Source organism: Schistocerca nitens, chromosome 1 (assembly GCF_023898315.1).
Source record: "Schistocerca nitens isolate TAMUIC-IGC-003100 chromosome 1, iqSchNite1.1, whole genome shotgun sequence".
In the NCBI taxonomy this organism is placed as follows: domain Eukaryota; kingdom Metazoa; phylum Arthropoda; class Insecta; order Orthoptera; family Acrididae; genus Schistocerca; species Schistocerca nitens.
Window position 1 is genome coordinate 456,644,351 of NC_064614.1, and position 26,099 is coordinate 456,670,449.

General features: G+C 39.1%; 1 protein-coding gene across 1 annotated transcript; it reads left to right on the forward strand.

Moving 5' to 3' along the window:
• The first annotated feature begins 4 nt into the window (after positions 1-4).
• LOC126251742 (protein pelota) lies at positions 5-26,099 on the forward strand. The gene is made up of 9 exons (XM_049952354.1): positions 5-207; positions 315-407; positions 482-632; positions 6,549-6,662; positions 6,758-6,898; positions 7,647-7,869; positions 14,863-15,055; positions 23,588-23,694; positions 25,889-26,099. The coding sequence occupies exons 1-9, from the start codon at positions 167-169 to the stop codon at positions 25,981-25,983; spliced, it is 1,158 nt and encodes a 385-aa protein (XP_049808311.1). The 5' UTR covers positions 5-166; the 3' UTR covers positions 25,984-26,099.

Below are 26,099 nucleotides of genomic sequence, written 5' to 3' on the forward strand. Positions count from 1 at the left end.
GCCGTCAGGTGGCAGAGCTGAGAACCTTCCGCACAACTAGATTTTCGTTGCTTCCGGTCAATGCTCGAGTAAGTGAAAGTGTGGTAGACGCTGTTATGAAAATGAGTGTGTCGTGCGTGAGACGTGTTTGCAACTTGGAAATGCTCGAGAAAAAAACAGAAACGAAATGAAACTAGTCCACAAAAGTGTTGACAAGGATGGAGAAGGGTATGTATAGATTTTCGTGTAATGTTACATCACAGAAGAAAAAATTGAAGTATTGTGCGAATACGTTTAACGTCACTCAACATCACTTTTATTTTTGATAAAAAAAGGAGTGTTTCCCTTATTCCGGAGGAGACGGAGGACATGTGGCACGCATATAACCTAATCAGCGAGGGAGATTGTGTGAGAGCTTCAACAATAAGGTATGTGTCAGCTTCTACGATTGGTATCATATACACATAGAGTATTGTTGGTCAATGACAGTTTTGTTTGACAGGAAAGTGCAGACAGAGTCCTCCACAGGATCATCCACAAGTAACCGGGTTCGAACAACTCTAACAATTCGCGTTGAGGCCATCGATTTTGATACTCAAGCATGTATGCTAAGATTGAAAGGCAGAAATGTGGAAGAAAATCAGTATGTCAAGGTAAGTTAAATGTATTCAGATCCAACACGGTGCACTTCTCTCGCTTGTGGGAATGTGAGATCAATTCTGAAGTTGTTATTTCTAACCATAGTGTAATAATATTTCTTTAGTTCACTAGGTCATAAACCCTGCAAAATTTTTAGTTTTTAAGTTTTACAAATGCACAGAATGTATCCAAGTATTACGCAATAAATTCCATAGGCTAAGCATTTCACAAACATAAAGTGGTTTGCTCAAATGATGTGGCTAGTGTGTGATTGTGCCTCCCCCACGCCGCCTCCCTCCCCCCCCCCCCCAAGCTTATTTTGTGATGGCTTAATGTGAACTTGGTTGTCAACTGAATATTGTCGCATACTGTCTACTCTCCAGTTTTGCATTGCATGTTATACAGGGTGAGCACAAAGTCTTGCCCTGATTATAACAATTTATTACAGATTAACCGTTTGACATAATAATTTACATATGATGCTATTACATAGGTTAGTGTTACCAGCTTTTTTTAAAGACAACTTACTTTATTAAACCCCAATGTGTGCTCCCTTGGTAGCTTGGAGAATGTCGAGGTGATATTCCAGTTCCCGCCAGGTGTTTCGTAACGTGTTCTGTCACAGTACCCACAGCAGCTTGTATCCTAGCCTTCAGTTTGTTGACATCAGCAACTGGTGTGACGAAGACCCTGTCCTTGATATAGCCCCAGAAAAAAAATGTCAAGGGGCGTAATGTCTGGAGAGCGGGGAAGCCAGGGTGTTGGACCGTTCCTGCCAATGCACCGATCCGGAAGTGTTTCATCCAGGAAATCACGTCCCTTAACTTTTTTTGGGGGGGCTATATCAGGGACAGAGTCTTCGTCGCACCAGTTGCTGACGTCGACGAACTGAAGGCAAGGATACAAGCTGCTGCGGGTACTGTGACAGAACGCATGTTACAAAACACATGTTGAGAACTGGAATACCGCCTCGATATTCTCCAAGCTACCAAGGGAGCACACGTTGAGGTTTACTAATGTAAGTGGTCTTAAAAAAACTGTTAACACTAACCTATGTAACGGCATCAAATGTAACTCATTATGTCAAACGGTTCTTCTGTAATAAATTGTTATAGTCGGTGCAAGACTATGTGCTCACCCTGTATATTGTTTTTTCTCCATCTACATACACACACTGCAAGCCATTGTACAGTGCATGGTGTGGTATCCTAAAAGCCTTGAAGTATTATTGCTCAGTTACTCGGAATTAGGCCAGAGTGTAATATTGGACCAACCATGAAATCTTGGTTGTGGTGCTGGACTGATTTGTAGTGTAGTGCTAGTCATAGGCTAGGTTGAAAAGTGATAATTTGGTTGTGTATTGGCAAAGACAATGAATGAAAATTCAAATAAAGGTTGTGGTTTACATTCATTCCTATTTAAACACATTTTGTCATAAAAACTAAACCTACCAGGTAAATTCAGAAAACTGTTATTAGGTAGTGGACAAGCTTCTGATGAGCATTTTGGTGCATGCTCTGTACATGTTGTCCATCTACTGAAATATGCAAAGGGGAGAGATGATGTTCACTATTAACTTTTACCCTAATTTGTGTGGAGTTATTGAATCAACCCAATGTTTTTTAATCACTTAAACAAGCCCTGTATTAATGTCCTCATTCTATTAGAAATGCCTCAGATGTCCATGGTACAAGATCCATTTCCTTAAGAATTACTCCTAGGTATTTATCACCCAAGAAGTTAATTTTAATGGCAACATCGTCAAAGTGTGCTCTCAGATCGATACTAGATTTTGTAAGAAATAAGGAAAGTTATTATCTAGTACATAACCTTTGAGCCAACATGTATTGACTTACAAAATAAATCTCTGAGGCAGCAAGTTTGTGTGTGTGTGTGTGTGTGTGTGTGTGTGTGTGTGTGTGTGTGTGTGTGTGTTTGGGTTATCGAGCTATCCAGAATGGTTTTCTTGATTTGAGACACGTGCAGGAAGGTTTGAGCAGTATTTCCTGGGTGGGTAGCCTATGGGAAAACATTTCATTATTAATCTTTTCCTGTTCGTGGGTTGCTGCTTCTTGTCGTCTCAAATGTGGTAGGGAGACTCTACAGAGAGCAGACAACCAAGGTAGTGGGGTTGATCTCAGGTTGCCCGTTACAATTCTCGTGGAGTCATCCAGCTGAATGTCAATCTTACTGGCATGCACACTCCTGTACCAGACAGGTGCACAATATTCAGCCACAGGATATACGAGAGATGAGGCCGCTGTACGGAGGGTGTCAGCTTGTGCACCCCAGGACGGCTAAAAGTCTACACAAATGGAGGCCGAACTAGATCTCGTATCTCTCACGGCGAAAACGACATGCCGCAACCCCACAATGGCACTTTTAAGAGCCAAACATATCTCTCTCTCTCTCTCTCTCTCTCTCTCTCTCTCTCTCTCTCTCTCTCACACACACACACACACACACACACACACAGATATATATTTACCAGTGATCTGCAGAGAGTTAAAAACCTATTATCATACTGCTCTTCCAAAAGTATTCTAACCGTGAGGTGTAACTGATGTGTGTCTGTAGCTGGTTTGGAGAAGGAAAAAAATTACCAGACAGCAGAACTTCTCCAACTCAGTGTCCGGCGAAGCACTGTGATACAGAGAACCAAATTAATATGGGCTGATGAATGGGGAGGAAAGTGGTCAGAAACTTTATATAGGAAGCCTCTCAAGAAATGATTTTGTAAAGCTAATGAATTACAATTATAGAGAATTAAAATGTGTAATGTTAGATTGTATGTGATGAAAGAGTATAACATTTTCATCTGTCATACAGACCTCCAATATAAACCACCACACAACCTGTAGTAAAGAATCTCACTAAAAGTTCAACCCCAAGTTGCACCATAGTTCGAAGTTCAATTTGAAGTGCATGTCCTCCTATAACTGACAGTTCAAAGGTTGAAACAGTTTTATTGGAGAGCAGCGGTTTTTTATTAGTTAAAAATGAACGTGAAGAGTCAGAGCCTCAAGAAACTTCCTTTTTTATGAGGTTATCAGTTTCTGTCTGTTTTAGACCATCTTCAGACCTCACACCATGCTGGTAGACGGTGGCAGTGAATGGAGCAGGTGCTACAACTTCACAAATGCTAACTGCGACCGCCTACCGGCATGGTGCGAGGTCTGAAGATGGTCTAAAACAGACCAAAACTGCTACCCTCATTAAAAAAAAAAAAAAAGAAAAGAAAAGTTTCTTGCAGTTGTTCATGTTTGTTTTCAAAGGTTGGGGTTAGGAAATGGTGTACCACCTCCAATAGGACCATGCTTATAAAGCACTGTGTTCAAACCAACCTTTATGTTGATGACAGCTTTACCTTTTCTGTAAATTGGTAATTACTCAGAATGAGGCTTTCACTGTACAGTGGAGTGTGCACTGTTTGGATATTTCTAATTTTGTTGTGTGTGTGTGTGTGTGTGTGTGTGTGTGTGTGTGTGTGTGTGTTCATCAGGTAGGTGAAAATGCTTGAACAAGAAGAGTGTATGTAGCATTATGTATTTTTGAATTTGCTTTATTACACACAAACTTACTGCCGTGGTTATGGCTTTGTCATTGGTTCATCACACAGGCCAGCACTGTGGCGGGATTTCTGTCATCAATCCTGTTGGTAGAGGAGGCTATCTGTATGAGGGTGATATTACCAGAACCCACCTATAGGCTACAGAGATTCCACAGTGACAGCAAACCATCAGCAGTATTTCAGCCTCAATGTGTGTGTGGGGGGCGGGATTATTGGTGATCTTCTTGTGGGACCAGTCATCCTTTCTCAATGCCTCACAGGCGAGGCCTATCTGCGCTTCCTACAGGTCACTCTGCCTTCCCTGCTGGCAGATGTGCCTTTCATGGTACAAAGGATAATGTGGCTAGTACATGATGGTACTCCAGCTCGCTACCCTCGTGAGTGTGGACTGAAACTAATACAGACAGAACACTCCCAACTATCTGAAATGTTTATATGTGTGATATCAGTTATTGAAACCCATTCTATCAAAGACTTTTATCACCTTTTTCAACTGAGTGTACCTCCCTTGAAACACATTTCTGGCCATGTGTCCATATGACCTTTCTTTTTGCTCCTTATTCTATCAGGGATTGTTTCCTGTAGTTTGTCCTCATATAGCAAAATCACTCTGTACATCTATACAATGCAATATACCAAACAGTGTGTGGTGGGAGGTACTTCTTGTATCATTGTTGTTTCTTCCCATTGCATGTTCCATTTGCGTATGATGCTCATTTCGCTTTACATCACTCCAGATTGTTATCCCTATGTATGAGGTCTGTCTAAAAAGTATCCGACCTTTGATTTTCCTGTGCAAAATAGAGACGATAGCACAGCGTCACTGTACACAGTAAAGGAAGAGACATTTATGCTCATGTGTGAATTTTGTCCCTTCCCAGTCGCTGCCTTTCGGTCGCTGAGTGAGGTGCTACACAACGTGTTTGTCGGTTTACCGATTCTCTCAAGATGACTGAACGTGTTGAGCAAAGATACTGCATCAAATTTTGTCAAAAGCTGGGTGATTCTCAAAGCAAAACAATTCGTAAGATTCAGCAGGTGTTTGGAGAAGATGCGGTGGGTGTAACACAAATTAAGGAGTGGTTCGATCGATTCAAAAATGGTCGCACATCAGCGGAGAGTGACCAGTGTTCTGGCAGGCCCCAAACTGCTCAGAGTGCAGCTCTTGTTGAGAGGGTGCAAAATTTGGTGATAGCAGATCTTCATTTGACTGTGCGGGAGATTGCCCAAGAGGTTGGAGTGAGTAAAGATTCTGCACATGCAATTTTGCGTGGTGATTTGAACATGCACTGAGTGGCTGTGAAATTCGTGCCCAAGTTGTTGTCACCGGAACAAAAAGACCTCCATTTTGACATTGCACAGAACCTTCTGGGCACAACCAACACTGATCCTGGGTTTCTGAGCACCGTGATAACTGGAGATGGGTCATGGGTGTATGGGTATGACCCAGAAACAAAAAGACAGTCACCGCAATGGAAGCCCGAAGAAAGTGCGGCAGGTGCGAAGCAAAATCAAGGTGATGCTGACTGTCTTGTTTGATGTCCGTGGAATTGTGCATCACAGATAAGCACCAGAAGTACAAACAGTGACAAAGGAGTACTATCAAGATGTTCTCTGGCAACTCCGTGATGCAGTTCGGCGCAAAAGACTGGACATGTGGACGGCGAAAAACAGGCGATTGCATCACGACAATGCCCCCGCACATTCATCCCACTTGATCCAGGCCAAACACGGAATTACAGCCATTCGCCAACCTCCCTACTCTTGACATGGCTCCTTGCGTCTTCTGGTTGTTTCCAAAATTGAAGATGCCACTGAAGGATCCCGTTTTGAGCGTAGAGAAGAGATAATGCAGAACACGACGACAAAGTTGAACACTATTCCAAGAGAAGACTTCCAGAGATGTTTCCAGCAGTGGAAGGATCGGTGGGCTAAGTGTGTGCAAGTGCAAGGGCCTACCTACTTGGAAGGGGATTAGGGTCCCAACCCCGTAGGTATTCAAAATATTTCTTCTGGCCAAAGGTTGGATACTTTTTAGACAGGCCTCGTATCCTAGGTTGTTGCTGTTTACAGTATATGTCACCAACAGTTTAATTGAAAATAATAGACCTCTTTGCTGCTCTTGCACGATTTGTTACATTCTTTTGCGTTATGTGCCACTGGCAGTCTATACACCAGTCACCAATTCTCTGCATCTGATTCAGCACATGTTCATTGGTGGTACTGCCAGTTCTTTAGGCTATAAAGTTTCCTCTGTATCTGTTGATGACATTTTCTCTTGTATAACATGATGAGAGATTTACATATTGGTAGAACTTATTGGTTTCTCATGGATTTCCTTTTTGTCTTTTAATCACAGATGGGAGCCTACCATACCCTGGATCTTGAAGTGAACAGAAAATTCACACTTTCAAAGCCAGAATGGGATTCTGTATCACTGGAGAGAGTTAATATTGCTTGTGATCCTACACAGGTATGTAAGCATTGTATGTGGTTACTATAGTTCACTGTTTTTACTGACTGCAATAAAGATACAATGTGCCAAAGTGATTTTTACTTTACTTACAGAACGCTGATGTGGCAGCGGTAGTTATGCAAGAGGGGCTGGCTCATATTTGCCTTATTACATCCACAATGACTTTGGTACGGGCAAAAATTGATCAAAGCATACCACGGAAAAGAAAAGGGAATGTACAGCAACATGAGAAAGTAAGTATAGTGAATAAGCTGTGAGGCTGTTCATAAGGAAGCACTGGAAAAATAGAATATATGTAGGCTTGAGGTATGTATATGTAAGTGGTTAGGAATGAAGGTATAAATAACTAGTTAGGAAGAAGCAGTTAGTGCCATTATTCATGCATGATAATCAGCTGTTCTGAAAAGAAGTTGAGGTTGGCTTAGTCATGACTGCAGTTATGCCAAAGCTATCCCCAACCCCAGTTTCAACTCCACAGTGCTTTACTATAATTGGAGTCACAAACAATGGTGGTTGAGATTAGGATTGTTCTGCGCGCGTGTCATGCATTCTCCGATAGCCAATGAGCATTCAGACATGTTGTGACCTTGGGAATGTACATTGGGGTGTGTGTTTGGTTGTTTGTTGAATGTATGTACTTTTGTTAGACTAAGAGCTAGTACTGTAAAGCTACTGTGAGTACTGTTTTCTGTTTGTGTGTGTGTGTGTGTGTGTGTGTGTGTGTGTGTGTGTGTGATCCATGCATCGATTTGCTATAGGTGAGTGGTTGCCTTTCCCGTATTTTATGTATTGCTTCACCCTGGAATTTCCATTACTATTACATACAATAGATGCAATTTAGTGTTTAATTTCTCCTTTTTACATAGTACTGTGACACAGATTCTGAAAATTTTTGATTGGTTTTATAATATTTATGTAGATTATTTTTTAATGGTAACTTGGTAAACATGGAATGTGTAAAACTTTCTTAAATATTTCCAGGGTATGGCAAGATTTTTTGAAAGTGTAATGCAGGGAATTCTTCGTCACGTCAACTTCGATATTGTAAAATGTGTTTTGATAGCAAGTCCAGGATTTGTCAGAGACCAGTTCAATGAATATATGTTCCAACAAGCAGTAAAAACTGATAACAAAATGTTGTTAGAAAATAAAAGCAAGTTTATGCTTGTTCATTCATCAAGTGGCTTCAAGCATTCCTTGAGAGGTGAGTAGAATCACCTGTGTATTTAAGAAATATTTGATGATCACATTGACAGGAACCAGTAGGAAGAGATTTGGGCTTCAGGTAAGTGAGTTACTTGAAAACTGTAATGTTTAGATGAAATTCACTTCCATCGCACTTGGTGTTTTCAGATTATAATGAAAATAGGAGTGACTTTCAATGGAATTTTCTCTCTTGTCTGATCTCATTCATCAAGAATATGTTGTTTTGCCTTTTTTTATCATCCAGTATTCTTCGTACAAATAAATAATTCAGCACTGTTGTCCCTACCATTGACTGAAAAATAAGATGTGTGAAAGCAAAATTAATGTCAGCCATCCACCCACAAGATTCTTCAATAATTAGAATGGGCAAAAAATTGAGTCAATGTGGCAAGATCTAGAATGAAATCAGGTAGTTATTAATGTTGAAATAGGGATAATAGATCAAGTGAAAGATGCAATGCCTTGTTGGCTTAGCTCTCTTGCGTAGTATGTTTTGCAGTGATAACAGATGACTCATTTTTTAGAAGAGCCAGATTCAGTTCTATTATAACCATTTTTACCTGTCTACAATGGTCTAATATATCACTTAAGTTGAATGCTGACTTGGTTTCTCAAAAAAAGCAATAACTCATTCAGATGTTTGTGTATTACATACTTACACATATTCTGTTATTGTGTCACCTTCCCTGTGCACAATGTGATCCTCCTTAACATGGAGATTCGGGAAAATAAATAGTCTATTTGTGAAATCAGTGTAAAGTGAGTTCACTTTTACCATCAGTTCTCTGCCTTGTTAGTATTTAATTTTTAGTTCACAAACTTGCACATCGCTTGATTACTGCTGTATTTTGTTATTATCTGTAACAAGTGTTACACCAGAATGTGAGTGAAATCTTATGAGAGTACAGGAGGGGCTGACGTAGTAGATCTTGGGTTTAAGAAATTTTGCCAAGATGATTCTATTCACTTTGAAATGACTTGGAGTTAGAAAAATGTTGATTTTTCCTAATTCAGGATATGAGGCGTCTAGTATCAAAACTGGCCAAATCTCAAAATTTTCAAAAATGAGTTCAAGTTTTCAATTTAAAGTATATCACTATCAGGTAAAACTAGAATCTGCGTCAAAATCAGCCACATCTTTGTGTCACAGAGCATTGAATTCTTGATTGTGCAACAGAATGGGCCAAGTTTTGCACCAGTGAATTCATAACTGGTCATGTACAGGAATGAGCAACGGTCTTTATGTCACTGCATTTTTTTGTATGGAATTTTGTGTTGTCACATTACACAATAATGTGACCATATCAGTAGGCAATTTGTTATATTCTGCCAATCTTTTGCACTAATTCCCACATTTGTAGGCTTCGTACCATGTGTTATGAAACGCAGCTAAATGTAGAAAAATATAAGTTAATGTGAATGAACAGAAAAAAACCTGTTAGGTTTGGATGCAGTATTAGAAATGTCCTGCTCAACACAGTCACGTCATTTAACTATATGAGCATAAAGTTGCAAAGCAGTATGAAATGAAACGTGCATGTGAGGATTGCAGTAGGGAAGGTGAATGGTTGACTTCGGTTTACTGGGAGAATTTTAGGAAAGTGTGTTTCACCTTTAAAGGAGGTCGCATGTAGGATGCTAGTGCTACATCTACTTGAGTACTGCTCTACTGTTGGGGATCCGTACCAGATAGTTTCGAACAACATGCAGGCATTACAGAAATGCTGTAGGAACTCAAATGGGAATCCCTGGAGGTAATGTTCTTCTCGAGAAACACTGTTGAAAAAATTCAGTGAACTGGCATTTGGAACTTAACTGCAGAACTTTCTGCTGTCTCCAGCATACACTGCACATAAGGACCACGAAGATAAGATATGAGAAATTAGTGCTCTTACAAAGTCTTGCTCTATTTGCAAAGTGGAACAGGAAAGAAAATAATTAGTAGTGGTGCAGGGTACCCTACACCATGCACTGTGCAGTGGCTTGCAGAATATCTGTGTAGCTGTGATTGACATGAAAGCAATCCTATTTCCTTGGTGATTGTATTTTGTCATTATTGTGTATTGCAACATGTGTATTGTTCAGAGTGCATCAATAGATGAAACCTCCAGATTTATAAAGTGCTGATGTAATGAAGCTTCCTTCTCACAAGGGAACCTCCCCATCGCACCCCCCTCAGATTTAGTTATAAGTTGGCACAGTGGATAGACCTTGAAAAACTGAACACAGATCAACCGAGAAAACAGGAAGAAGTTGTGTGGAACTATGAAAAAATAAGCAAAATACACAAACTGAGCAGTCCATGTGCAAGATAGGCAACATCAAGGATAGTGTGAGCTGAGGAGCGCCGTGGTCCCGTGGTTAGCATGAGGAGCTGCGGAGCGAGAGGTCCTTGGTTCAAGTCTTCCCTTGAGTGAAAAGTTTAATTTTTTATTTTCAGACAATTATCAAAGTTCAGGCACTCACACATAATCAACTTCTTCCTCCAAAATTCCAAGACATGTTCAGATTTGCTTGGACATATGCAGGAATTGACGGTCTACACAAGGAAAAATTTGAAAATGTTAAAAACATATGTTTTGACAGAGCACAGGGAGAACTGTGCGACTGTGAAACTGTTTCATTCATTTGTTGCAGTTTATGTCACAAACTCTTATGTTTCATCACTTTTTTGTTTCATCACTTTTTTGGGAGTGATTATCACATCCACAAGAAAACCTAAATCAGGCAAGGTAGAAGAATCTTTTTACCCATTTGCCAAGTGTACAAATTAGGTGGGTCGACAACATATTCCTGTTATGACACACATGTTGTCACCAGTGTCATATAGAATATATCAGACGTGTTTTCCTGTGGAGGAATCGGTTGACCTATGACCTTGCGATCAAATGTTTTCGGTTCCCATTGGAGAGGCACGTCCTTTCTTCTATTAATCGCACGGTTTTGTGGTGCGGTCACAAAACACAGACACTAAACTTATTACAGTGAACAGAGACATCAATGAACTAACGGACAGATCATAACTTTGCAAAAATAAAGGAAGTAAACTTTTCACTCGAGGGAAGACTTGAACCAAGGACCTCTCGTTGCGCAGCTGCTCACGCTAACCACGGGACCACGGCGCTCCTGAGCTCACACTATCCTTGATGTTGCCTATCTTGCGCATGGACTACTCAGTTTGTATATTTTGCTTATTTTTTTCATAGTTCCACACAACTTCTTCCTGTTTTTTCGATTGATCTGTGCTCAGTTTCTCAAGGCCTATCCACTGTGCCAACTTATAACTAAATCTGAGGGGAGTGTGATGGGGAGGTTCCCTTGTCAGTGGCATTTTCCATAGCTAAGACCAAAAGAATTATTATGAAGAAAAGAGAGAAGGCACAAAAGTGTGTGTGTCTAAAAGAGGAGCTATTTTACAATTATGATATTGGAAGTACCAAAGTCTGTGTAAAAGAGGAAAATTGCTGGCTCAAATGACAACTCACACAGTGATCAGAGACATTACTCTACCTGTCTTTGAAACAAAAGACATAAAAAATCTCCTGCATAAACACATTATCCCAACATGGGAAGATCTTTAGTCATTGCAGTTATATAAAACAATAATATTAGCTCATGAACCAGCTTGCACTGGTAATGAGAGTTCGAACACAGTCTCCAAAGTTTGCGTCAGTGATTCACACGAGCTCCCTGATATTGTAATCTAAATGGGAGCGAATTTAGACCTACACCAACAGTATTACTTAATATGTGTGAACAGTGTCTGTCATAATAATAATAATAATAATAATAATAATAATAATAATTCTATTAACATGCTTGATTATTTGCAGATCTTTTCTTTTTATTGTGTTCAATATATAAGTTAACTACAGACTTTTAGTGAGAGAAATCCTATTTTGTATTCGCCTCAGTTTTAGATGTTCTTGGTAATTTATTGACCAATTTATTTTGAGATTTTTTTAAAGAAAAGTAATTACATTGTCATGTTATTTTCATTTAAATGCTTTTTTCCTCAAGACTTTGGAACTTAAAAAGAGTAAAATTATATAAAATTAAAAAAAATAGCAAAGTCTAAACTTAAATTAACTAAAAAAAGGGTTCATTATGAGATTTCAATAAACAGTAGAACTTAAATATTAAACCATTAAGGATGAAACTATGAAAGAAAAATGTATGTGCCCATCGTTGTGTCTGTAGAGATTTTTCATCCATATTGAAAAATATGCCTTCATTGACATGGTCAGTTTTGATACTAGATGCCTGTTATATGAATGGTATTAACAGTCATTGACTTCAAGCTAATTCCAGTCCACCAGGTGATCTAAGTCAGTTTGTCAGTAGATGCGCAAAATGAATACTGTACTTACCAGCACAGGGGGCTAAATCAAAATGCACATAGAAAGCAAAAGAAATGTGAAAATGTTGGAAACATGGCTTGCTTTATTTGGAAAAAGAGTGTAAAAAACAGAGGGTAAATGTAAATTTTTAGTGAATGAGACAGTAAGGTTGTCTTGTTTTGCAGACAACAGGTTTGGACAAATTCTATCTATTTTTTCATAAATGAAACTTAAAAAGTTGCAGTTTTTGGGTTCTTGTGCTATTACCTATTGAGACTTTGGTTCAGTTTCTGAAGTATAATCAAATATCAGTTTTTAAGATATTTATATGAAAGTTTACAATTGTAGGCTGACAATGGAATTGCTGTCATAATTTAATTTTATTTAATTAACAATGTAATGAAAAGGCTATGTTGTTACTCACCATATAATGGAGCTGTTGAATTGCAGGCAGGCACAACGAAAAGACTTTTATAAAGTAAGCTTTTGGCCAAAAGGCATTCTCCAAATTAGACAAGACCACACACACACACACGATCAGTGTCTCTGGTTGCCAAGGTCAGTCTGGTCTAGCCTCGGTAGCCAGAGAAAGTGGTCATGTGTGTGTGAGTTGTGTTTGCATGAATGTGAATGTGTGTGTGTGTGTGTGTGTGTGTGTGTGTGTGTATGTAGTGTAATTCGGAGCATACTTGGTAGCAGTCTGTGTGTTACCCCTATCTGTGACTCCTCATTTCTGCTATATGGCAAGAAGCAATCTATCCTTTTCATAATATTGTCATGATTTAATCCTGGATTTTTCATTGTTTGACTTTTGATTCAGGTCTGACTTTCACATTAAGAATTGTTGCATTACTCATCACCATTATTGACAGTGAATAGAATTAATGCAGTGAATGTGAGAGTTAAAGCATTTGCCTTGCATGCACTAGGAGCAGTGTTTTAAGCCTCATCTGGTCTTCTGGATTTATGATTTCATTAAATAATTTCAGACAAATGTCAAATTGGTTTCTTCAAAAAGTCCAGTGTCTAATCCGTATCCTATCTTTGTGTAACCCAAACATGTGCTCAATTTCTAATAATCTCGACAGAATTTTATACATTAGCTTTCCTTCCGTCCTTATAACAGCACACAATACTTCCTGCAAAACTCCAGAGAGGGGGTTGTCCCATTATTAATGCAAGACCTGTATGCATTGTAGCACATGATATGACTGCCAATATTTACTATTTATTGGTCAATTTAAAGAGTGCTTAATTTGAAAAATGATTGGTGATAGGCACTTTGATAGTAGCAGCTCTCTGCCATGGCTAATCACTAGGACATTTTGACCAGTGTCAATTATGTTTGGAAGTCAAATGTACTTTGTAAATTTGGTAGTTCCTCAGTGGTGAAGTTTCAACAGATATGTTATTATTTATTTACGTTTTATGACCTTCATTGGCCCACTGTAGCCAACTTAATACAAGGAATTTTTCAGTTTCCTGTCAGCCCAGTACGTCTTCATTCTCTTGGATCTCATCCTTTTTTTCTTCATCGGAAATCACCCTTCCTATTGTCTGTTTGTTAATTCTCATTTGCAGTCTGGTTTGTTTGTCTGTGAGTTTCCAGATTTTGTCAGTTTTGTTTCTTAGGTCTTCCAATGTAACCTGTAGCTCACCCATATCTTCCTTGATTTCTGTAATCCACTTAATGTTGCACTTACTATACCACAATTTTTCTATTCTCCTGATCCTGTTCTCTGGTGTTCTGATTAGATGTCCGAAAAATGAAATGCGTTTCTTCCTGGTTGTGCTCATTGCCGGTTCTATTTCCTTGGAGACTGTTTCATTTGCAGCTACCCTCCACTGTCCTCCTTTCTGGTACAATTTGTTGATGCATGTTCTGATGATTCTTCTCTCAATTTTTGTATTTTCTCTATTTGTGCAGTGTTGGTTGTATTGAAGACGGTTTCACTTGCGCATGTTATTTTTGGTTGAGTGACTGTTGTGTAGTGTTTTAATTTTGTTGCTTTTCACAGGCTAAAGAGCCTGTTGTAGGTGTTCTTGGTGATACATTGTGCTCTAGTCAGTTTGTTTATTCTGTTATGCTATGTTGGCTTTTCATTGAGGTTATATGTTATGATTTCTTCCAGATATTTAAATTTATGTATAATTTTCATTTCTTGGTTTCCTATAGCAATTTGGTTTATGAGTGGTGGGTCAGTTAACATGATGACTGTTTTTTTGAAGGATATTCCAAGACCAATTTTCTGTGGTATTTACTGTAGTGAGATAACTTGTTTGGTTTCCTGAATACTGTTGGATAAGAAAGCAAGGTTATCAGCAAATCCTAGACAATTTAAACTTATGTTGTCTTTGGGTCTCCCAATTTGGATATGTTATATTAAACATTTATTTCTCTTCTGTGAATAACTAATTAATCGATTTATATCCAGTAGAATGTCCTACAGTTGTGAGAGGTAATTAATATCACATACCTACTACATATTTGTTATCTTCCTAGATGAGAAAAGCTAGTAAGTTTATCCTCATGTTCTATCAAGTACTATACTGGTGCATGACATACTACAACTTTCAGTGCTCATTTTACATAGACCACATGTATGATTTGGTACTAATTGTGCTTGTATTTTTATCCCTGTATATTTTAGAGGTTCTCACTGACCCTGCTGTTGCCGCTAAGATGGCCGATACTAAGGCAAGTGGTGAAGTCAAAGTTCTGGAATCTTTCTACACAATGTTGCAGACAGAACCTGCAAAAGCATTCTATGGCAAAAAACATGTTGAAAAAGCAAATGAAGCACAGGCAGTTGAGACATTGCTAATATCGGACAAACTTTTTAGGTGAGTTTCCAGTTTGTTTTGATTCAGTTACTGTACTTCAGCTACATTGTCTACATAGAAAAAGCGGGAAGGTGAGAGAAAATGTTGTAGAAGAAGAATAAGCCAACTGAGCAGTTCTTACTGTCTATGTTTTAAAGTCTCTTAGTAATATAACAGTTGATTTGGTTGACAGCTTCCCCTTCACTACTAAGTTTAATGAAAAGTTAACTAAATTGTAGTCCTAGCTCGTCCCACACAGAAACTCTTTACAAAATGCTGGTATTGTGCATTCAAGGGAAGTTGCTAACTGATGGTGCAGTGATACAGAATCCTGCTCATTATGTTATTTAGCACAATGACAATATTTGGTCAGGCATGCACAGAGTAGGAACTATAGTGCAGCAACGCCAGGAGCAGGTGAATGCAGATGTTTTGCCATACAAAATACCATGTGCCTGTTACGACATTGCGAGGCGATCCAACTTGGGGAGAGTGTGGAAATAGTTGACACAGCACTATCTACTGATAGCTGCTGTAGTATTTAGCATATGTGCCACAAGACACAGCAAAGTCCAAGCAAGTGCAGCTCAAAAGCATATAAATAACTAGCCACTTTATGCTTAAGTCACTTGTCTCATATCACAGCTTTACTTGGGTGCCATCTGGAATACTGTTTGTGGACCACAGTTTGGCACTGCAACAGGGCAGTCTGCTCTGAAACCACAGGGGTTGGAGCCACCACCACATCGGGGCAGGATGGGCCAAGGGAAGCAGTTTACTGGCCATTAATGCGGGACAGTGGGTCACTGCCATTACATGTCCCACTCACTGTTTGCTGGACAGCACTGTGTGTACGAATCACACCACCACACTTGTGGCCATTGTTAGCCGAGGCAAATGAGAACAAAGTCATCACTGACAGAGGTGACTGAGTCATGAGCCGCTGCTCGGCCAGTGCTATGCTCTTGTCAGCATTGCTGGATGAGAAGCCACAGGGGGCACTAGATGCCTCAAGCAGCTGCTTCCTGTATCAAACTCTGGCAGGGAGCCTTAATAAAGCAATTTGGGAACTTCTGGCTGTGTGACTGGTACTGCATGGTGTCCTCCTTCATCCCATATCCATCAGGCACCTTCATTGGTGCACTTATGGGTTAATGGAGATCACGATTGTCTAGTACTTGTATTCAGTGTAACTTGGAAGGTCATTCAGCACCATGTGCAGAACTGATATCAGTAATGTGTTTCATGTGTAATTGTTACAGGCATATTGTTAGACAGTGCTGAAAATGAAAACTGCTAATGATTAGAAGCAAGAATTAAGTGAATGTATTTTATTTTGTGTCTCTTGTAGTTGTTAGTCTTTTAAAATGTGTGTCGAGAAGGGTAAGGCTTCAGCAGATTCTGGAAAGCAAGGAGTCAGTTCATTTATTGTCGGAAAGGTTAGCACAGTTAACAGCAGCTAAAAGAAAGTTACATGGTTTAGTAGAAGCCCAGTTGCCACAGGAAAATGTAGATTTGTCAGTCGCAAGCTTAGTTGCTCCTTTCTCTGGTAAATCAGCTGAGGATGTGCAAGCATTTATAGAGGATGTTAGGAATTTGGCAGAGATAGAAGGTTGGTCTGATATAGAATTTTTGACAGCAGCAAAATTAATTGAAGAAGAAAAAAACTTATGCGGGTTATACAGAGGCTCTCAAGGGAGCTAGGATGGTTGGAGAATTTAAAAAAAGGGGTTGTTTCAAAGGTCAACAGAATGAAATAGTGCCAGACATTTTAGGGAACAGTTGTGCATAGTAAGAAAGAGGCATACAGAATCAATAGAAGAATTAGTGGATGGAATGAGGAAGATCAGTGGTTGGACATACAAATTGGGGCAAAATGCTATGGTGAATGAAGTAATTTTACGGGAGGCTGAGCAGAGGGGACTTGATGTGAGGTTTGCCTTCGGAAATTTCAAGGAGTGTTAAGTCAGTGGTTCCAGTTGATTTGTGCACAGCTGACAGATTGACAGTAGAATCCTAGGAAATTGACATGTCAACTGGATTGCAAGCTAGACGGACAGTGTTTTCAGTGAATATAAGGTGTTATAGATGTGGAGAGATGGGGAATGTATGGAAGCTGTGTTGCCAATCATGGGCAGTGGAAGTAGATGCAGAGATCAGCACAGTCTCAGTAAAATAAGATGCTGTGAAGTTGTATGCAGAGGAGGGATTGTGCGGTCAGGGGATAGTGGGGAAGAAGAATTGGTGAATACTGTTGGACACTGGAGCACGTGTGTCAGTTGCCAGTGGGGATCTGGTGGAATGTAAGCTATGGGACCCACCATGGTATAGATTTTGTGGATGGGGGATAGAGACGTCACATCATTGGGACTGGTGAACACACATTTTTGCCTGGGTACTGTATCAAGTTAGTGTAAAAAGTTATGAACCATTGTCTTGTACACACGTCGGTGGAAGAAAAACTAAATTTACTTATATTGAGAGGGAGACACATGATTGTTACTAAATGTAGTATCATTGATGACTTAATTGTGTATAGTAAGTAATGAATTAATGCAAACAGAATTTACTCATTCATCGGTTGGCATTCATTGCATAAAAATAAGCTATTCTGAAAAGATTTATATGACATCATTGCTGAGTTCCACAACATATTACGTAGGAGAGCCTTCGCAGATGTAGAGAGAGAGAGAGAGAGAGAGAGAGAGAGAGAGAGAGAGAGAGTGTGAGTTTGATTTATAAAGCAGATACTTTGAAACAAAGCTTCTGCTCTTCCTCTTTCACTTTGTCTCTAATGGTCTCCTCATTGATGGGACTTTCAACACTGCTCTTCCTTCATTCTGCACTACTGGCTATTAAACTCGCAAAACCAGGAAGGATAGAAAGTAATGATTTTACTTATTTTGCATGTACTGTATAATGGGAAGAATACATTACTAAATTCGCAGGTTATTTGGGGGACGCAGAGTGCGAAATTTAGTATCCAGAACAGCTACCTCTGACAAAACCTATACTGTCACTCAATTGATCATTGAACTGAACTGAACTGAGCTGGGATGAACTGATATGGATATGTCAGTGTGTACAGCTTCAACTCTGGCAGTTCATCCATCGAAGTGACTGGCGAGTGATGGCATGCCAATCTTTCAGCAACCTGTGACTAGGTGTTTTCAGTTGGTTAGAGGTCTGAAGAACATGCTAGCAAGGGCAGCAGTTGAGCACCCTCCGTGCTGAGGTTCATCAGGACGCCATGGCAACATGCAGTGTTGCATTATATTGTTGAAAGATAACATCACAGAGAACTCGAAGTTAGGGCACAGCTGCCAACCTTAACATCAGAAATGTGTTACCTGTGAAAAAATCATATGGCATTGATGGCCAGGAGGCCCTATCCGGGGAAGTTTGGCTGCCGAGGTACAAGTCATTTCAGGTGACGCCACATTGGGCGACTTGCTTGTCGGTGATGAAATGATGATGAGAAGAGCACAGCACCTAGCCCACGAGCGGAGAAAATCTCCAATGTGGCTGATAATTGTACCCAGGCCTGCTGCAGGGTAGGCAGACACATTACCAGTCAGCTAAGCAGGCGGACAGTGTTACCTGTGTCATGTACCAATGGCACCCTATACCGTGACACTTTATAATGATCTCGTATGATGATGATGAATTAAATCTGGCAACATTTATTCTCCTTGGAGTCTCAACACACAGATTGTCCATTGTGATGCTGTATAGAACTGTTAACTCATCTGAAGAGATGATGTGATGCCATTCCTGTGTCCTGTATTGCTGTTAGCTGCACGAACCTGGCACGCCGAAAGGCTGCTGCTACACATACTCCTAACTATTTTGTGTGATTACACTCAAATGATGATGATTTGCTATTTAATTGAAAGCAGTGTTCCATTGTGGTTGTGAATTTTATAGTTCATCTTAAATTTTCTCTTATTATTAACTGCAAACATCATTAGGGATTAAGTGTTTTGGTATATGAGTTTAAGACTTCCAAGATCCCTGAAGAGGGTTCTGCAAGATGTTTGGTATTCAGTTTTACGTTAATGTTCCTACTGCACACTTCTGTAGAATAAATACATTTAATAGTTGCCATTCCTGGCATTGTTTGCGAGCTAATACGTCTGTAGGCAGGCTGCAGACACTGTACGCACACTCACCTGTTGTCCAGTGTGACAGATGGCATATTGGTTTGAATCAAAAAATAAATTAGATGAGTTAGGAGTGGCCTTGTAAAGAAGTCTGTGAAAATTATAGCAGAATCTAGGACTTCCAACTGGTGTGTCAGTAGCATCTAATCACAAAGCAGTGCACTGACTGAGGCTGTAACTTAACTAATTAACTGGTCAGTTCAGATATTGTTGCTTGTGTCAGTACTGCAACTGGCTATTGCAGCACGTGCAGGTTTGAGATGTTTATCCAGAATTGCTCTTTTTATGGTTCTGTACCTCAGTCAGCAAAGTGGGGTCCTTATAGGATAATTTTGTTGTCTGGATGCCTGTCTGTCCACCTGTTAAGACCCCTTTTTCTCAGGAATGGATAGAGGTATCAAGTTGAAGGTTATATCATATACTAAGGCCCCTTGGCAGTGTAAAAAATTAAGCTTTTGAGTCAATACAATCAAAAGATATGGCCGATACAATCAAAATGTATGGTTATTTTTTGATACTCACAGACTCACTCATCATAGCCTATAGTGTACTTCCCATTGACGAAGAATCATGAAATTTAGCAGGAAGCAAGGTTTCACACTACAAGTGAAGGAAAAATATCCAAAAATTGTTATTTTGTAATTATATCACATAAAAAATAATTTTTTGCCATTACAAACTTACATTGCACTCGTAATCCACCAGAAGTCTCAGGAACTATTCCGGGGATTTTGATCTAGTTTTCAGGAACTGTTCTAGGGATTTTGCTCTAGAAAGAGCTAAAGTGATTCATGAGGAAGTTTTGTGTGTATCATGTACAAATATTTCGGGCTGATTGACTGAGGATGAAGTGAAATCCCTTGTTGCTATGAAAATGACATCTTTACCATCTAGTGGAGACAGGCATAAGGCCACCCAACTACTGCACCACAAGGTGCTAGCATTGCAAGTCATTTACAAACTGCCCATTCTACTAACAAATATTCCTTGACAGTCTATGCCTATGACATGTATAGGATTGTCAAGGTTCAAAAGCAAACTAACACTAATAATTGATGCGGGATTGCACTTCCATTGTTTGAGGTATGGTTCCAGTATTCTGTAGAATATCTGTCAAAGCATTCCACAGAACAATTCGACATTTGTGTGACAACAATAGCCCTATAGCCAACTGCACCATTTAATTCTCCAGGGACTTCAGTCACATTTTACCAGTAATCACAACGAGGACGAGAGTAGACAAAGTCAGTGCATCTCCTTCTTCTTGCGTTACGGCCTCTGTAGGACCACAGGTAGCCCCTTCGTGGACTGCATTTTCCTCTTCTTCTCCCAGAACCTCTTCATTCTTTCTCTTCTCCTCTCCCGCTCTTCTTCCAAGATCTTCAGTTTCCGTTTCTCCTGGCGGCTCCACTGCTGACATTCTAATCTTTTCCTGTATTCTTCTCTGTCATTGACCTCCGGCATATTTGTCGGTGTATATTTGTTCCTCCAATTTTCCTTTCCTTAGACCTTGATCCCCAATTCCAACCAGTCCTTCCGAAGTTCAACAATCCACTTGGTTCCTGTCTTTCCCCTTGTCCTCCCTGTTGTTTCCCACACTCTCTTCGTCATTCTGTCCATACTCATCCTAACTACATGCCCAGCAAACCTTGCCCTTTTGAGTCTGATTTCCCCGGATATTGTTCTCATGTTCCGGTACAATTCTTCCCTAGGTCTTCGCATCCACCTCTCTCGGGACCTAGCATTTTTCTCAGCATTTTCCTCTCTTCTTTCTCTAGTTGCTCTGCCCCATTTCTTCCTAGTGTCATCGTCTCAGCAGCATATAATACTGCATTCTTCACTGTTGCCTTGTAGTGACTTATCTTTGCCTCTGTGGATATATTCTTTTTATTGTATACCTCTCTCGTCATGTAGAAGGCTGACCTCATCTTTATCCTCTCTGTTATTCCCTCCTTGCTCCTGTTCCGTCCTGTTATAAATCCTCCCAGGTATTTAAATTTGTCCACCATTTGCACAGTGCCTTCCGGTGTTTCCCAGTCTGCAGTGGTGTTTAATGTCTTTGTCTTGTTATAGGCGATCCTCAGTCCCACCTTTCTGGCTACCTTACTTAAGTTGTCAAGTTGTGTCTTTGCATCTTCTTCTGTCTCACTTACTATTGCTATGTCATCTGCAAAGGCTAGGCAGTCCACTTGAGCCCTGTTGTCATTTTTGTCCCCCCACATGGGTCTTTGGTATTCCCATTTCCTCGTTTATTTCTCTCCACTGCCTGATCACTTCGTCCAGTGCTATATTGAACAACAATGTCAGTGCATCACAATTACTAATTAGCTTTTATTAATTAATGTGTTAATATAACTCCAAAACTAATAAATGAAAAACTACAATAGCAAATTACACAACAAATTTAAACTTCAAATAAGAAAGGTTCTTTAATGTCGTGGAATTCCTGGAACCAAAATCTTGCCATTGTCGATATTAATCACAGGCAAAAATAGATGAGATTCTCAATTCCCAGGATGGATGAACTACTGCACACATAATTAAGTTTGTACGGACATCTGAATGCTAACCCTACTCACACTGGTCCAGCTTTCTTTCTGTTTTCTGTGCAAGTTGTTAATAATCTTTTGCTACCTATAATTTCTCCCAGGTAACTTTAGAATTGCAATGAGTGTATTCTAACTAGCATTGTCAAAGGGAAAAAAGAGCTACAAATGATACAAATACAGGTTTGCCTTTCTTCAGTGTGTCTTCTAATGTACATCGCTGAGCGAAGAATTGCCCTACATGTTCCTACTCTTCTCTGGAACCCAACCTGTCTGCCATGAGTTTGGATTCTACAAGGATAACATTCTTCTGTAAATAATTTGTGTTAATATTTTCCAACCATTACTTGTTAAACTGGTGGTTTGGTTGTAATCACACCTGTTAGCATCTTTCTTCTTCGGAAATGCAATTACTGTATTACATTTTTCCTGGAGTCTGGTTGTATTTTGCCTGTCTCATACATCTTGAACATTAGGTAGATAATTTTATTTTGGTTGGCTCTCCTGAGGATTTCAGTAAATCTTAGACAATGTTGTCCACTGCAAGGGTTTTGTTTCCACTTAGGTCTTTCAGCACACTGTTAAATTATTCTTGCAGTATTGTATACCTCCCATCTCATCTTCACCTATTTCCCTTCCCTTGCTATAACATTGTCATCAGGTTTGTTTCCCTTATAAACACCATCTACAGACCTTCTGATAGACATTTGAACAATATATTGCAATCTAACTAAAACTAACAACAAGACCTACAGTTATTTTATGTAAGATAATGTGACAGCAAAAACTGGTAATGCATTTATGACAATATTACAAGGTGTTTGTGATGGTAGGATAGTTCAGTTATCAAAAGCACAAGTTGGCTATTTGAACCATTGCCTTAGTGAATGGGAGTCCAGTATCTTAGTGTTGCACCATCTCACCAAGGTCTGTGGCCTGGTACATTTTTGTGTATCTAATCTTACCTCATTGCCTTGTTTTATACTTGTTGTAATGTGATATTAAATTATATTCATCAAAGTGTGTCTGTTAGTGTGACTGAACTGTATTCTGTATTGCATAACAGCTCTTTAAATATATCTTTTGATTTTCCAATTCATGTAGTGTTTGAAAAGTGTCCGTTTCATATTAGACAATACATTAATTAGGTTACAGTGGTCTTAAAACCACAGTAACTGGGCTGCTTGCCAGTGAAAACATGATGCGAGCCAACTAATTTGTTTTCATGCTGTTCCTTTAGGCAAGTCCACCAGAAGGAGCATACGATCATACTTCCTTCTTCCAGCTGAGGAGTGTTATGTTGGCTTTGTAAAAGTGTGGACAGTAGTATAATTGTTTTCACTAAACTGATAATCGAACAGTCCAATTGGTTACTTAGACCGCCTTTTTAATAATTATTTTGAGCTAAGAAAATGCATAATATTTTACCACCACCAATATTGACAACATACAAAGTTTTATTGAACTGAGATAAATGTTGAACGGAGATGATTAGGAAATGGAGCAATTATTGACAACTGCATCATCCAATAGATAAGAATTGGCTTGAAAATTGATATAATTATACTGCAAAAACATGCAGTAGGTTTGGTTTAATGCATACTGTAATTCTTGTTTGTCACTTTCACTTTATACTCTGTTCATTGTGTGACATATTAGGAAAGATGGCCTCATCTTCACCTATTTCCCTTCCCTTACTATAACATTGTCCTTAGGTTTGTTTCCCTTATAAACACCGTCTACAGACCTTCTGATAGACATTTGAACAATATATTGCAATCTTATTTCAAAAACTAACAACTATGAGGCTTTTTCATGTAGGAACATGGTGTTTTTAATTTCAGAATACAAGATGTTAAACAAAGGAAAGAATATGTAGCTCTGGTTGATGGAGTAAGAGAATCTGGAGGTGATGTGAAGATCTTCTCGAGTATGCATGTATCTGGTGAACGTAAGTATCCAAGTTTTGAAGTACTGGTATATCTTATTAGATACAATTGTTACATTCCATAGAATCGCTATGTATATCAGATTCACTTAAATGGAGAGGCATTTTATGTGTATTTTTAAGTTTAAAATAGCAGGGTCTTGTAGTATTTATACCAAAAATAACCATTATCCTCTTCCTTAAACACGTTTCAATGCAAAATTTATAAACTAAATTAAACTCCATCCAAACAGGCCTTGGAAGGCCCAACAGTACTGACTGACTGCCTTGTCATCATATACTTAAAAATTTAACATTGAAACACACAATAATGCACTAAAATTATTATTCAATGTCCATTGAACTCCCAGTCTGCTCTTGTCACAACCATTTAGTTCCATAGAATTTCAAGAGTGGCAGAACATAAGGCGCTTTAATTTGCAGTTCACTGCAGCATTTCCTCTGAAAAGAAGGGTACATTGACCCTTGGCAGTCTTAATCAAGGCACTTACTGGTTTTTCTTGAATAGAAATGAATGGGCCGCCAGGCATTTGTTTCTAAAACGAGCCCGTTTCATCAAGGCTGAAACCCTACTTCACAGTCTAGCCTTTTTCTGTCACATTTTCTTAAACCTCATTTTAAATTACTCGCCTTCAATTTTTTCTGCCACAGATACCTCTCCTGTCATTTTAATTTTATGAAAACTAAAACGATGCTAGAAGCGGTCAGAGCAACCTGAGCTCACTGAGAAACGTGATGGATCGCCCTCTTCTTTAATTAAACCTTCATACAAGCTCTTGGCTTTAACTTGAATAGCTGCTCAAGAGAGAGGCCTGTACTGTTGGCTGTGGTGCTTGGTCCAATGGCTTAGCATTTTTTCCATTCCACGTTAGATTTGGTCACTCTAGCCACACCTAAGTCAGTTGAACAGTGAGCAGCTTCTTGAACTAATTTCGCACTATCATGAACAGTTCTCGCTGTGGCTTCAGTAAGTCCCAAAGTATGTTAAATGTCAACAATACGCTTACCTTTCTCATAGCAATCCAAAACTTCTCTCTCTCTCTTTCTAATGAATACAAAATTCATACTCTCTTCTTTCCCTCGATGGGCACACTTCCATTCCTTTTACCCAACATTTTTAATACAGGTCCTGCTGAGTGAAGCTTCACAGCTCTAATGACCTGAACTGATGATTTACATCTTGCAAACATGACAGGAGAAGCGTGTTTAGATGCGCTAACCCTCTACTGCTTCAGGGTACTGTTAATGCATGACAGCAGTGGATTTAAAACTAAAATTGTTTATATGTAAAAATGCAAATAACAAATCCACGTATAATGGGGTGTATCTGTATGTATTACTGTGCATAGTGATAAGTAGCTTATATGAATTCAAACACTTCAACACACATTAAAGCATATTAAATGTTGGCAGCGAACGTGGAGAGGAATTAAAATGATGAAGATTTGTAGCCTAGCCTTGTTTTTAAAAATATGTTTCATTATTTTATAAATATATAGAACTGAAAGTAAAATATATTTCCAGCCTCTTGTTCATCTAATTGGGTAATGTGAATCATTTGGAATACTTACCTAGTGTTTGAGGACACTGTTCCCCATCTATTCAGACTGACCATGTGTTCACTTGTATATATAAATTACCAGAACTTTTTTTCTTTTGGAACAGATGAGCACATACAAAAATGACAGAGGATGGGGGTGACAAATTGAAGTGATAACTATGACCTCAACAGACATTAAAGAACGTAAAAAAGGAAAGATACAGTTCAGGTGACTGAAGGAGTCTGGAAGCAGCATACTTAATGACAGGATGTATTTGTTGAAGGGACTGAAGCTTCAGGGAGGAGCCATAGATGTGACTTGTGAACGACACTGAAAATAATCATTCATATTACACTTATTTCCATGGGCGACAAAAATTTAGTTTTATTTAGCTATAGTCAGGTTGATGTAAGATAACCATGGCAGTTAGCAATGCTGATGCCAGCTTCAACTGCATAGTGCTAACAGCCGCACGTGAAAACAGTAGTTTACAAAATGGTGGTATGTGATTGGTAGAGGTAGATGCACAAAGCTGCTGCTCCCAGCCCACAACAACTGTCAGGGGTCTTCTTATGTAAACTCGACTATACGCTATACGAATTGTGTAGGTGATGATTATTTTGCAGTAAATTTTTCAATGCTTTATTTTTTTTCAGAATTGGATCAGCTGACTGGTGTAGCAGCTATCTTACGATTTCCTATGCCAGAATTAGAGGATGAAGATGAAAGTGAAGATGAAAAAGAAACCTAGTGGCATGTCGGTCATCAATATATTATGTTTATTTTGTTTTGTATTTATTTAAAGACTCTGTATCTGTATTTATAAGGAGCTTATGGGTGTTGTACAAGATGATTAATATATATATA

Bases quoted from the DNA above. Each gene is read 5' to 3' on its own strand.
- LOC126251742 (XM_049952354.1), top strand. From the start codon at position 167: ATGAAACTAGTCCACAAAAGTGTTGACAAGGATGGAGAAGG. The intron at 208-314 runs GTATGTATAGAT...TGATAAAAAAAG, and splicing joins GTTGACAAGGATGGAGAAGG to GAGTGTTTCCCTTATTCCGG. The intron at 408-481 runs GTATGTGTCAGC...TTTGTTTGACAG, and splicing joins GTGAGAGCTTCAACAATAAG to GAAAGTGCAGACAGAGTCCT.